This window comes from Chiroxiphia lanceolata, chromosome 6, assembly GCF_009829145.1.
Source record: "Chiroxiphia lanceolata isolate bChiLan1 chromosome 6, bChiLan1.pri, whole genome shotgun sequence".
Taxonomy (NCBI): Eukaryota; Metazoa; Chordata; class Aves; order Passeriformes; family Pipridae; genus Chiroxiphia; species Chiroxiphia lanceolata.
Window position 1 is genome coordinate 29,814,257 of NC_045642.1, and position 14,043 is coordinate 29,828,299.

A 14,043-nucleotide genomic window follows, 5' to 3' on the forward strand; every position below is an offset into this window, starting at 1 on the left:
CAGCCAGCTGAGAGAAGTGTACTTCCCCTCAAGGGAGCAAGCCCAGCCCTGTACCCCCATCTGTGCAGGCTGCAGAGCGGCCCAGGAGCGGGAATGCTGCTCTTTTCTCTGCCACAAAATCCCAGTGAAAGGTTAACTGCTCCCCATTATGTGGTACTGCGTCTGTGAGCCCTTATCTACCTTCCCCTGGCACTGCACAGTCCTTGCCAACTTCTGCCCTGCTCCTTTCCTCTTTGCAAGGGGAGGTCTGGCAACACTCTGGCTCCGGAACAAGAGTGGGCAGTTTGGCTCCCATCATCCCCATCCCACACCACCTGGGTCCCCAAGCCACATAGGCCACATCTCTGGGCTCCTGCTCTGGGTCCTGAAAGCTTTAACAGTGTGGAGGACCTGCTGAGCACTCATCGCCTCTCAACAAAACTGGAGAGGTCGGGCACCACCTCTTTTGAGATTCAGTCAGATGAGATGAGGGGGTCCATGCAGGGCACCTATGGCTTTGGTCTGTCACTTTGATCTGTCCCTGCCCTGTTGTTTCAGAGCTGGGTAAAAGGTCCTTTTCTCCTTCACAGCTTGTAGCAAAAAAGGAAACCAGAAATTTACTGGATTGATCACCAAATTCAGACTCTCTTTTTGGAAAAGTCACCTGAGGCTTGAGCGTGTGGTAATGGTCCAGATCGCAGCAGAGCTGAGCTGATCTAGGAGCCCAGAAGGTTTTCACTTTTGTATTCCTGACCCAAGGGGACCTGCTTTTGAAATCCAGCATTTTACCATGTTAGCCTCTAGGGATCACCAGCATGTTTTCTTTCTCTTTCTTGACTGTTTTTATCTTTCTTTTTTTTTTTTTTTTTTTACATTTAAAAAGACTACTCTATGGAATTCTCACCACTGTGGAACTATTTAGTAGGCCATGTAGAGCAGCTTGTACTTAACAAAATGTACACATAGTGAATCATTATTTCATCAGTCCACAGTTTGGACAGAAGGAAGGAAGAAAAGGAAGCAAAGAAGGAAGGTTGTTATATGAAAACAAACTCAAATGGTTTACATGCATAATATTAATTGCATAAAGCCTTAGAATAGCTTTGTTGTGATAACTAAGGTTGCTCACAGGAAACATGGTCTGTGGTATTTTTTTCCAAATTTTTGCATTCAGGCAATACTGAGTATTTTGAAGCTCCTAGAATGGAAAAACCATAAGCAATGGTCCTTATGAATAGGATTTTTAAAAGCAGCCCATGTTCAGGAAGCACTGTCTGCTTTTGAAAATCCCACCTTCTGTTTTGTAGTAATGAGCAAGGAAAAGATCAGAGCTATGAATCAGCTGTAGATTTAACTCAGCAAATTGAACAAGCTGTGCAAAGTATCTGGGGCCCTGGCAACATCTGGTTCAAAAGGCAAATTCAACCTCTCCAACAAAATTGCAACAAAATCATCATGATGAAGTCTTAGTAGAGTGGCAACATTTACACCAGAGATGTACCATTTCAAATCCTACATCCTTCAGGCTGGATTAGCAGAGATTGAAAGGGTCTAGAGAAGGGAAAGTAGGCTTGCTGGCATTGGTGCAGGGTATAGGTAGAGCAAGCACTGGCAAAAATAAAGATGATTTAGCTTAGAAAGAAGAATTAGAGGTTATTTGTCCTGCATATTCCTGCACTGATGGGTATGGCAGAGGTTGTGCGCCGTCATTTGAAAGACGAGGTTCAGGACCAAGATCAAAACTAGAGTCAGCACAGGGAACAGGATTTCCACAGTCGGAGTGTGGGAGCAGTTCTAACTTGAGGGTCAAACTGTAGGACGACCAGTTAATTTTGTGGTCATTAATGATATCACTAGGAATGCAAGCTACAGGGATGACATGCAATCAGTTCTCCTATTCTCTGTTGTGAAATGGTTATTTTCAGGAGGCTGCTGGCAGTGACAGCATCCCCAGGATGGGGATTGCAGCATCACCAGGATGCAGGGATTCTCTGAAGTGCTGTGGGATCAAAGATACTGGGTATATTTAATGCCAAGGGCTACAGGCTGAGGCCCATAGAGATTTCAAGCTTGGGGCTATTTTTCCAGACTCTGTGATTGCCTGTCCTGCTTTTCTCCTACCTCACATTCCCAGTCAAGACTAATTGTGCACAACATGACCTGGGGCTGATCTGAATGTTGAGGATGAGCAGGAAGGAAGGGGAAGTCATAGCCACAGGGCTATGTGTGGGTACATGTGTAGGAAGCGGGTAGTCATTCACTTGTAGGAGGGGGCAGCTGGCCTGGTGGCTCCTGGGGCAGTTGTTTTGGGGTAAGGAAAATGCTTTTTATGTGGAACTGACTTTTGGTTTAATGAATGCAGTTCCAGCTTGGGGCTGGGGCCAACTGGAAGTCCAGGAGCCCCAAGATGACAAGCATATATGCCCATTCAGAGCAGTTCCACCTGCAGACAATGTTGTATTTAAGAGGGTGTGAGATGAGCTCAGAATCTAAGTACCAATCTCTTCAGTCACGAGTGAGGGATGGAACTGAATGAAGCTTTGCGGCCACTGGAAAAGTAAGGGGAGCACAGGGGTCATTTTGAGCCTGCAACAGTCCTGACTGTAAGGAGGCAGTGAGCCTTTGAGTCACTTCCATTGTTCTCTTTGGGTGTGAAAGCTGCAGGACAGTAACCTCTGTATAAGGCAGGTATTTGTTGTGAAGGAAACCATGGCACGGTGAGCTCTTCTTTTCCTACAAAATGCTTTGAGAACTTGTAAGAAATTTGCCAAAGGAGAGACATAGGATGTGCTGCCCGGCTGCTCCAGCAGCCAGCACCTCTCAGAGCAGACCCATGAAGCTGTCCCTTCAGCAGCTAAGGAACTTGCTTCACCTAGAGCTCCCTCTGACATGAATTACCTCAGAGCAGCAGGTTGCAGGGTTCTCCATGACCTGTGGGGCCAGCAGGCATCTACCAGGCCAGTGGGTGTTGCTGGCAGGGAGGCAGCAGCATGGTGCCTGTGGGGTATGTGTGCTTGTGTGGCTGCTGTTGCCCGTGTGTGTGGGGGGAGGATGGGGATGTAGCAGGATGAGGGAAGCCTGCTTCTCTGCTGGCCATCAGGCCTACTGCCCACAAGCTGAGCCCTGAGCCGGTTTGCTGGGGGATCAGAGCTGGTTTTGTCTAACTTCACTCTGCACAGTGTGGCCTGCCATCCTGCCTTTGGGTTAAACAGAAAATTGGCCAGTGTCACTTGTAAGAGTGTGGGTTTAGCCTTTCTTAAGGGCCTAGTTGAGCTTGTTCAGTGGGTGAGAAAACTTTGACTCTCTAATGTACCCATTTAACTCCTTCCTTCCTCCACTTTTGCTTCTCTGTTCCCCTCCTCCCCTTTATGACCCTTATTATTTTTCCATCCACAGCAAAACAGTTCACATCAAGGTAATTGATGATGAGGAGTATGAAAAAACCAAGAATTTCTTCATTGAGCTGATGAGCCCCCGCATGGTGGATATGAGTTTACAGAAAGGTGTAGTACTGGCCCTGCAGACTAACATTAACATTCTTCTTTCCTCCTCTCTTCCATCTCCTTTCTCCTCTTGTCCTCCTCTTCCTCTGATGTCTCTCTGTCTCCAACTGCTCTGCCCTAAGCACTGCTGTGCGCGCACACTGTGTCATATGGTACCCATGGGGTGGCATGAGGAGTGATGCTGGGGTGGGGGAGAGGCAAACTGGTGAGGGGAGCTCAGAGAGAGCTGAGAGAAGGATGGAAAGAAGTCACGCTTGTCCATATTTTTGTGGCAACTTGAGAGGGACTTTCTGCCATCCCCACTGAAGGGCCCAATCAAATTTTGTAGCATCAGTGGGAAGATGCTAGCTAGAAACACATCCAGCATCTCAGGAAATCATCACCCAGTCCTGGTCCTATGGATTGTTCTGGTCACACCTGTGTTAGAAAATGACAGGAATCGAGGCCTGGAGTAGAAGCAGCTTTATAACTTCTGAGCAGGTCAAAGGCTGTGCAACCCCTAGTGTGGTTCCTGCAATGCAACTCTGGGAGCAGGAGCTGAGGGCAAGGAGGAGCTGATGCCCCACTTTGGTTCACATGGGGGCTCACAGCAGCTGTGTGCATTGCAGGGATACTGGAGGGAGCTAGGTGAGCTGGCATCAGGAGGAAGAGACCAGCTCCACTCTAGTGCCCAGGGCATTTCCTTTTAAGCCTTGGAGGCATTTTAGTCCCATTGAGTCCCCTGTGAGGTCCCAGCAAAGCTGTTCACTCCCTGGGAAGCCTGAGTTCTCATTTGAGGAAGAGGCTAGGAAGAAGAGATAGACACTATCAAGGAGAGAAAGCCATAAGATGTGTCATTTTAAAAATAGAAGATAGAACTGTCAGCCTCCTTTGCAGCTGACAGAGCTGTAGACCACCAGCAGAGACCCACCTCACCCCACTGGGGAATGTGCCTTTCTCTTCTCCTCAGGCTCCCAGCCCAGAGCCCCTGCAGATTTATTATTAGGGTATTATTATTGTATTTATTATTAATTGTGAGAAGCCATTGATCTTCCAGCTTAAACACAGTGGGTACCTCAGGGTGGTGGTCCCTGGTAATTTTCAGGCAGCTGATACCCTTTCCGTTACCATCTGACACTGAAAAAATATGCGCTACAGAAGTTGCCTTCCACTAATCATCAGCAAGGTCCCTCTCCTCTTTTCTCTCCCTCTGTCCTCACTCCCTTGCCAGCCCCCTCTAACCCTAACACCCTTCCGCTCCCCAAGGAGCAGCTGCTACGGATGCCCCGTGTCCAACATGCACACTGCCCCGGAGGGGAAGGGGCTGTGTGCCAGGAGCCCACGCCGCCTCTGCTGCTGCTGCTGCTGCTGCCTTGCCTCCAGCCAGCCGACCCGCTGTACACAGTTGTCTCTCTTGTTGTCCCTACAGGAAGACCATAAGGGTTAAGATAGTAGATGAGGAGGAATACGAAAGGCAGGAGAATTTCTTCATTGCCCTTGGTGAACCGCAATGGATGGAACGAGGAATATCAGGTGTGAGATCCTTTTTGAAAAAAAATGAAAAAAGAAAAAAATCAGAATCAAGTATCCAAACCCCAAATCCAGAAAATATAACCTTCTTTCTCCTCCTTACCCTTCCTCCTTTTCTCCTCCTCCTCCTGTAGAGGGCTTGACTTTTACTTTCTGCCCTCCTGTATTCTTGCTCTCACCCTGTTTTGGTGTCGTCTCTACCTTTTAGAGCCCAGCTTACTTCTGATCCTCTTTTTGTGCAATGCTTGAGCCTCGGAAGCTGTATTATTTTGATTGGGTTTCCTTGTCTGGATCTGTTTTTCGTTCTGAGTGCAGCTTTGCTGTTCTCCCTGCTCCTGCTCCTTTACCAGGACTTTGGGGAATGTGAAAGACAAGAGAAGGGTGTAATGCATGGCTACCCCTTCAGCTCCTCCTGTACTCCCCTGTCCTTCCCTCTGTTGTTGCCTCCAGTGGCATTGCCTTGGTGCTCTTGAGTCTCTATGATGTGCAGCAAAAAGTCCATAGGAGAAGAGGAAAGGTGTGAGATAACTAGTTTTGCTTTTTTTTTTTTTTAAATGGTTCTTCATGTCTTCCATCTGAAAAACCCCTTTAATGTGTCACAGACAATCACAATCTGTCATGCAGAGACTGTGAAGCTCTGCTGAAGTCCTACTTCATCAGCAGTGAGACCCAGGATCTCCCATCAGACCAGGATCATAGTGGGAATAACCCCAGACTTACAGTTGTACCTTGCCTACATGTATCTTTGTCCTTGTCCTATGTGTTTGATCTCTTTCTCACGGAGTCTTACCAGTGGCTTCACCAGCTTTAGGATGGCCTGGGAGGGCCAAGATTTAAACAGAGGCACTTTTCGAAAGGGAATTCAAATCCACCTTCTGCATTTCTGTTACAGAGTAGAGTCAGATTTGTGAACCCATGGCCTTATTTCTGCTCCCATGTGCTACTGCCAGTGATGGAACACCTGGCAGTTGCTCGTGCATGGCACAGCTTATCTCGCCAGCACAGCAGCTACCCTCTGGCCAGTCCGAGCTCCCATGCATGGCTCTGTAAGATGTCCAGGATAGGCACAGGTTGCATGAGCATGTCAGTATCATAGATCTGTGGATGTTGTAATAATGTAAACCCATAGTTTTAATGCCATCAGACCGCCTCCTGCAGCCCGGAGGCAGTGAGGGGCATCAGATTTCATTCTGTCGAGCACAGGCCCAAATGGTTTCACCAAAGTCCAGATGCCCTTGAGCAGAAGCACAACTAACCTGCCGTATCCAATGGAAGTATGTCCCAGCAGTCAGTTGCCCTCCAGGGTAAAGATGTGACCATGGCTTCTAGGTAGAAGTTGTCTGACCTCAACTTGTAGCCACTAGTTATTTCCCTACTTTTCTCTATCGCATGAAAGAATAATATAGTGCCGCAGCTTCTGTGCAGGTATCTACTCACTATACCCAGAGTACACTCAGATTTCTTCTTGGGTGTTTAAGGAGATTAAGTCCTTTAAATCTGTGTAAGCAAAGTGTTCAGCCCTGGATCAAAGTCTTCAGTCCTAGAACCACACTGGGGTTCTCCACATGTGCCTCTTCCCATCTGTGGGTCTTCCACCTCCATCTCAGCAGGTACAGGATGAAAATCATGGGCATCTGTCTCTCTCCTGCTTATGCACTTGGCAGTTTGGAGCATCACACTGAATTTTCTGCTCAGCTGTCTGCTCTCTGTGAGTCCTCATTTCTAAACAATGAGCTTTAGGATACAGAGTCAGGATTGGACTAGTTTTTGTGAAGTTTCACATTTCTTTTTCCCATGTAGGAGGTCACATTGCATCTAGCTGAATAAAAACACGTATTTGAAAAAAATCCAAATGGGCCCAAGTGGCCACCCTAAGGTGGTTCAGTTGTAAAATGTCCTCATTATTATTAGGCCTACAAAGCCAGTTTGCTGTATCATATGTGTCTCGTTTACACCAGCATCAGCTAGAGTCAGTGGGACTGTCTCATTTGCAACAGGCAGAGAGGAGATCAGAGCTGGACTAAGTGATTTGCAGCACAGAGCCTGCAGGCCAGGGGGTGAGTGTGCACCCTCGGATGGACCCTCTTTGCCTAGAGGAAGTAAAGGACCATGCCAAAGAGGAGATGCAGTGCCCTGGTTGGCCTTGTTAGAGAAAAGTCAGAGTGAGAGCACCATGATTTTAAAATCTAAGAGGTGGGAGATTAAATTGCATTTGTGAATGTTGCTGGCACAAGGTGGCACAGTCGCTACACTAAGTCCAGGGCATCTGAAAAGATCCCCAGCTCCATAGTGCTGCACACTGTGGCATCTCTGATGAGCATCTCTGGTGAGTGTACCTTGTGCCTGGGATGAAGAATAAGGAGCTCTACATGAGGCTTTCCCATAGAGAGCATTGTGAGCAATCAACAGCAGATGCTGTGGCCAGCAGCTTCATGGAATGCATGCTTGAGCGGCCAGCTCCCGGCAGAGAGGAGGCAGCCTGGGATGTGCACAAGCTTGCACTTGCTCAGGCATCATGTGACATGCTGTACAGCACTGGGAAGGGATGTTCATGCTGACTCCTGCCCATGTGTTTCTGCCAGCATCATACCATTGTAGGGAAAGAGTTCAGGTGGTTTATTTCTTGCAAAGCTGATCAGCTTTGACACACGACTGATCAGCTCCATGGGCTGCAATGTCTGCACAGTCACTGCAGAGCAGACAGGCCCCCCACAGTGCTGTGCACTGCTGCCATTACCCGTACCCACAGACAGGGGGAAAGTCCTACACCACAATCACCTAGATGGAACTTTGCTTGGTTTTGTTGTGATGATGAATGTCCCCCCACACGACTCACATGACAAAGGCAAAGCATAGCTCCTTGCCTCTCCTGGGGGGGATCCAGGCCCAGTTGCTTTTGAAGAAGAGTCTCTCTGGGTTTTGGTTACCCATACATTTGTTTTCAATGCTGCAAAAAGTGTGTTTCTTCATGGTGTGTCCTTGTTTTGTTGTTACTTGCCATTTAGCTGTGTCCCACTGAGCCTGTGCCTAAAAGGAGCTGTAGGAGTATTGATGTTCTCAGACAGCTCTTCATAGTGTCTTCAAAACATCTCTCCTGGCTGCTCTAGAAGCAGGGCAGTGTTGGACATCTCAGATGAGTGGCAGTTGTTTTTGAAAGTAATCTGCAATCCAGGTCACGCAGAGACAGCCAGTCCATCACAGTTGTACCTGCACTACCATAGCTTTGTGCTGAGGGCCTGTACCCACCCCAGGACCTCTCCATGCAGAGGGTAGCTCCCAGCTTACCTTGGGGATACAAGCTAGGTGGCAGTGATGAAATCAGGGGTGAAATGTCCCTTGAAGGGATGGTAGAGGCGACAGCAGGGATGAGTAGTATGTGGTTTTCAAACCAGCCTGGGGCAGAGTTTGAATGGTTTATTTTGGGATGCAGAACTTGGTCTGGAGCCTTATGCTATTCAGACCCAGAGTGCTGTCCTAAGGGTACCTGCACTGCTGCTGGCTGTGGTGGCAGTGGTTTCTGATAGACATGCAGTGGAGGAGGATGGAAGGTGAGAGCAGGGCTTGCTACCATGCAGTTGATTTGCATTAGTGTCTGTGCTATCCTGTATACCTGCTGATACGAAGCAGTCACCTCCACTCAAGGGAACTTCTCCTTGGCCCTGATCAGAGCTGTGGGGCAGAGGAGTCTGCAGGAGAGTCTCTGTGAGGACTAGAGCTCAGCATGAAATTCATTCTAAAGTACCTGTGGTAATCCAAACACAAGTTCCTGTCTTCAGGTTGATCACGGCTTGCAAAACACAGAACAGCCACTGATACAGCCTTTTAGCTGAAACATTTTGCATCATCTGCAGATGCTGCTCTTTACTCTTCACCCCCACTTATGTCAGAGCTGTGCTGCTTTGAGCCTTGGGACATTCAGTTCTTAACCCTTGCTATAAGGAGAGCTCACCACCTACTCCTGTTATATAAATGCTACATCTACAACACAAAACTTTGTCTTGCAGCTCATCTGTTCTTTTTCACCAATCACTTTCTGCAGCTGGAGTTTTTCAAAGCCTTTCTGATCATCCAAACAAATCACATCAAGTAGTCTTACTATAGCAGCTCTTTTGTTGATGTGCTCCAGTAATTCAAAAAGATGAGAATAGATCTGAGATTGGTATCTTGCTAGCCCGACCTGTGATGAAGAGCGATACCAATACTGGTAGGGGCATATCAGATGCACAGAGCACTGGCAAAGATGGCACTTGCTGCAAGCTTGTTATATTGAAGTAAATTAGGAAAAAGAAATCAAAGAGAGACTCATATTCTTTGCTTGACAGAGATGGTAAGTGTTGCTTTTCTCTATACTCCTGGCCATTTCCCAGGTTTCCTGACTTCTTTTGTCCTCTCCATTTCTAAGAAATTAATCTTCGAAACCTTATCTCACCTTTCCTACATATGCACAGTCATGTAAACTGAATCCCTGCTTACTGAGCGCTGCAGAACTTTGAAACCTCCCATTACTCTGAACCACATTTCTGGCCATCCTTTTTTCAGCACCTTTTTAAAGGCTTCCTGCAGTGAAATGAGTCTTTTCCTTTACGACAAGATGCTGTCTGTTGGTTTGACTCTCACTCTCATGGCAACTCTGCTATTGTGTCAGCTCACAGCTGAGAACAAGGATTTTGCTGCTGTCCCAGCAGGATTTTGGAGTAATACTTTCTTTCGCTCATCAGCTTTCACACTTTTTCCACAGCCCCGGATTACAGGAGAAAAACTTGCTTTACTTTCCCTGGATAAAGTTGCTCTTCTGGTTAAACTGTGCTTAGCCTTGGTGTTGATGGAGCCCAAATGGCAAGTGAGGCTACTTTGGAAGATTTCACTTGACTACAGATAACATTGAAAATAACATTTGGAAAATATGTTACGTGAGGGTAATTGGGAGTCAGCTTGTAAGAATGCAGCTCATGGCACAGCAGTGGAAGATTCAACGTCAGAACTGATGTTTGAAGGCTCAGTCTTGAGGGTTATGTTTTGTAAAAGGGACTGACATCCTTCATGCAAAGTTTTGCTTCAGAAAGCATGTCTCCCACAAGATACAGCTTTGCTGGAAATGGGAGCACAGATGGCTGGTGAACACTATTAAACAGCTTGTTGGCATGACTTGGCTTGGGAAGATTTTGACTGAAGTCCTCTCAGCACTTCCAGCACAGAGTCAACTGGTGCAGACAATTCTCATAGCATATCTCCTTTTAACTGAGCAGCACCCTTGATGGGAAAGCTTTGTGCCCCGGAGGAGGATGTGGCTGGGAGTTGCAGAGTAAGGATTAAACTGCAAAGAAAGAAGGGTTCGTAGCTTGGATTGATCCAACAAGTTATCTATATCAAAATATTGATGAAATTATGTGACTTGGTACAAAGATCCATGCCTGTATAAGATAAGCTGCATTGATCCATGAGCACATGTGCTTCAGTTTTCTGAAGTGTGGGCAGATGCTAAGAAGCTCCTTCTTCCATCAGCTGCTGATGGGAGTAGCAAAGAAATGTTAAATTGCTGTTACTTCATTCCCTGAAGGTTTAGTGATTTGCTCGGAGCTCTCTGATTAAACTGAATGCTGGTGATTCTCCTGATAGAGAGGAGTCTCTTGGAGTCTGCAAGAGCTTTGCTATTGACTTCAGTAATAACAACATTCAGGTTAATGCTGCAAAATCTCTGCCTTGTTTAGCCTGTTAAAAAAAAAAAAACATGTTTATAGCTCTTCACAATCTATTAGGAAAACAGTTTGTTCACCTCAGTGAGCAAATCTGGAGGCAGAGCCTGTGGACAGTTACATCTGGAAGATGGGGGATCCTTATCTCTTTGGGGAGCTGAGCCTGTGGTTTGTATGGTCACTGCATGGTCACCTTTGGGACTGCAGGGGGTGCAGGCAGTGTGTTCTCCTTGCTTTTGGCTTCCTGTGACAGCCCTGCTGTGTGACTGAGAGTCTCCTCAAAATCCAGCCTCCTCTCCCTCATTTCAGCTCACCCTGTAAATCCCAGGCCTTTAACAAGGATTCTCTTATCTACACAATGGCTTCCTGGGGTCTTTAGGGATATTGATTAGAAAAGATTTATGTTAATGAAGAATGAGTCCAGAATAAAGCATGCAGCATGGTCGAATCTCTCTGTAAGGTGAACAGCAGAGAAAAGTATTTCACTATTTAGAAAAAGGCTGGGACACACATTGTGTTGTAAACTACAGGATTGCTCGATTGCTGGTCTGCTCCCGTCCTAAGCCTGGTTCCTCTTGGTTTGAGCTCTTTGGCTTCAGTAGAGTTAAAAATTAAATTCCTGATTTGTAACCCACACCAACATGCATGTCACAGTAGGCTTTGACCCCAAAGTACACAAAAAACATACAGATTAAATAGCTTATTAGTAAGTAGCTTTTTTAGCAGCTTTTTTAAATTCAGGCATAAATTGTCCAGTTTCAGGGGTGGCAGGGGAAGCAGAGTTCATGCATGCAATTTGGTAATCAAAACCAGGCCTTCAGGGCAGAGAAATTCCAGTAAAGGAGGAACAGGGATCCAGAGTTGAAGGCTTTGGGTCCTCCTGGGAGAGTCAGCATCACCTGCCTTGTCTGCAGGCGTGCCTGTTTGTCCACAATCACACCATGCAAGAGTTAGGTAAGGGATACTTGGGACTGCTATTTTGGATTTGGCTGTGGAGCTAATTTTTGCAGTTCCCTTTAAGAGTACATGTCAAACCCCTGAGCCTACCTGAGATGCCAGGAGCAATTAGGTGGCCTGGCTCGGCCCCATAAGGAGCGGGATGTCCGGAGCAGTAGTGCAGGAAAGGGAGAGGTGCCCTGAGGAGGACTGGAGGGATGCAGCCTGGGCTGGGGGGAGTGGAGGGAGGCTTGTTGGATGGGAACAGCGTGGAGGCCATCAGTGAGGCTGGTACAGGTACAGCATCCCCAGATGGGCTGTCAGGAAACATTACAGGTCAGGGCTAAGGGCACATTAGCAGATGCGTGTGCAGGAAGGAAGCTTTAGTCCGTGAAATCATTTTCTTGCTTGCATGCACAGCATTCACTCAGAAATATAAAGATAAAATAATCTCTTGGTGTTCTGCATGCTGTATTCTTGATGTTTCATTCATAGCTTTATAGGCTTCTTCAAATATTCATGTATCATATTATAAGTGAAAGGGAGAAAAATTGTTCTTTTGCAGGCTCACAAGCAAATGGGAAGAAAAATAAACTCAAATCCCAGAGTAGTAGAATAACAGTTTTAAAAAACATGAGGAACCAATGATTTTTTTTAATAACCACAGTAGCTTAGGGGCCCAGCAATATTTCATTATATTACATTTGAACGCGAAATTGACCCATTGTACTAATGCTTGTAACTGTAGAAGACAAATTAAATTTCTGCACATTGTCTGGAGAAGCAGAAGACCATGGAATAGTAAGGAGGCCACAGGGCAGCCTGAACTGCAACAGGACAGAGCTACAAGAAGACTCAAGATTTATGCTACAAGGGGCAGAGACAAGCATGTTGGAGGCTTCCTGGCAGAGCTGTGTGAAGCATAGGAGATGGTGTGGACAGAGCAAATATCCCATTGCTTCTTGTGGTTCAGTGGCACTGTACAAGCTGCAGAACATTCACAGGTTTTGACTCTCAAAATGAATTGACCCTGAAAAACAAGGGATGCTCAGCAAGGAGCCTCTTCATTGCCCCTTCCTCTTTCACTGTGCCTCTACCTGCCAGCATGGACAAGAGAGATCTCCTAGAGTGCCCACAGTATTTCCAGCTGGGGAGATGGATAGGTGGATGAAGATCTTGACTAGGTCGATGTGCGTCTGCAGACTGTTGGGAAAGCTGTGCCAATGGATGCTGCTCAATGGAGCAAGGAAGTGACTGGGAGTCAGGACTCAGCATTAGTTTCCCTGGCTCTGCAATGGATGCACGGTGGGACCTTTGATAAATTGCTTAGGAAATCACTTTCAAATGGCACAGATACAATTAGGTGCATCTGTATAAAAGTGCATGCTTTTCAGAGGCCTGAACCGGCAAGTCTGGGAAAATTAGCGCTTCTGGACTCCAACCCACTTCTGAGTTTGCAAAATGTTCCCTTTAGCTTCTCTTTGCTTGCTTCACCATCTGTCAAATAGGGCTGTTAATACTGACTCAGTATTTGTACAGAGTTTTAAACTTCTGAGACTAAAAGTGCATGATAATAGTGTTAGTAATTACAATACTGTCATCACATGCAACCAAGGCTTCAGGAAGTGGTTTGCTGTTTGAAGGACAGGTCAAAATCAAAGCTAAGGTTCAGAGTTGGTGCTTGGCCTCTCTCAAAGAGGGTTTGGGTTTGTTTTGCTATATGGACTTTCCTGTAGCTAGTTTGACACTTGGATGTAAGCTGTGGCTTTCTGTGGGTAACACCTAAAAGAGATCCAGCCAGATATTTCTTTGTGACAGGTCTGGGGTGTGGGGAAATCAGTACAGGGGAGGGTCTACCCAAGGCAGGAAGGGAGTTGGGCTGTGTCTGTATTGAAAGTCAGGGTAAGGTCATCCCTTGCAAGGACCTTTGCCCCTTTCTCCTCCTTTCTTCCCACTTCAAATCTCACAGGACCACACAGTCACATTTTAATTTCCTGGCAGGTAGTTGCATCCCGCTATGATGATGTTGAATGGCCTGTGTCCATGCAGTACTGTCTGGCAGACCAGCAATTTGGAGCAAAGAGAGCTAGGAGGACTCAAACAGTGATGCTTTATGTGTGCCTGTGCTCCTCTCAGCACCCTGACCCTCTAGGAGTGGTACCTGTCGGGTGCGGGATAGGTGTAGGTGAGCCAGAATGTCCTGGGGGATGATGCATGGCCGTGTTACCCCCTGCCCCATTTGACACTGGAGGCCAGCATACATTTTATCAATGCCTCCCTCTGATGATGTTTTTCTCAATGGTCTACCCATCACCTCCTGGCCATCTTCTCTTCTCAACAACCTACAGGTTTTCTGGGTTTCCTCAGTTGTGCCAAGTCTCGCCACAGCCACACATACCTGGCCAAAGTGGGGGCACCTCCCA

At 46.8% G+C, this 14,043-nt stretch overlaps 1 protein-coding gene across 7 annotated transcripts in view; it reads left to right on the forward strand.

Moving 5' to 3' along the window:
* SLC8A3 (solute carrier family 8 member A3) overlaps positions 1-14,043 on the forward strand; it is a 114,188-nt gene that overhangs the window by 85,184 nt on the left and 14,961 nt on the right. For 3 of the 7 annotated variants that reach the window (XM_032691060.1, XM_032691057.1, XM_032691058.1), the window contains one exon: positions 3,376-3,482. The exons of 1 other annotated variant lie outside the window; for it this stretch is intronic. In XM_032691060.1, coding sequence (XP_032546951.1) covers positions 3,376-3,482 — 107 coding nt within the window. Of the gene's footprint in view, positions 1-3,375; positions 3,483-4,890; positions 4,995-14,043 lie in introns of those variants that run through there. 3 more of the 7 variants (XM_032691056.1, XM_032691059.1, XM_032691062.1) reach the window with 2 other exon arrangements.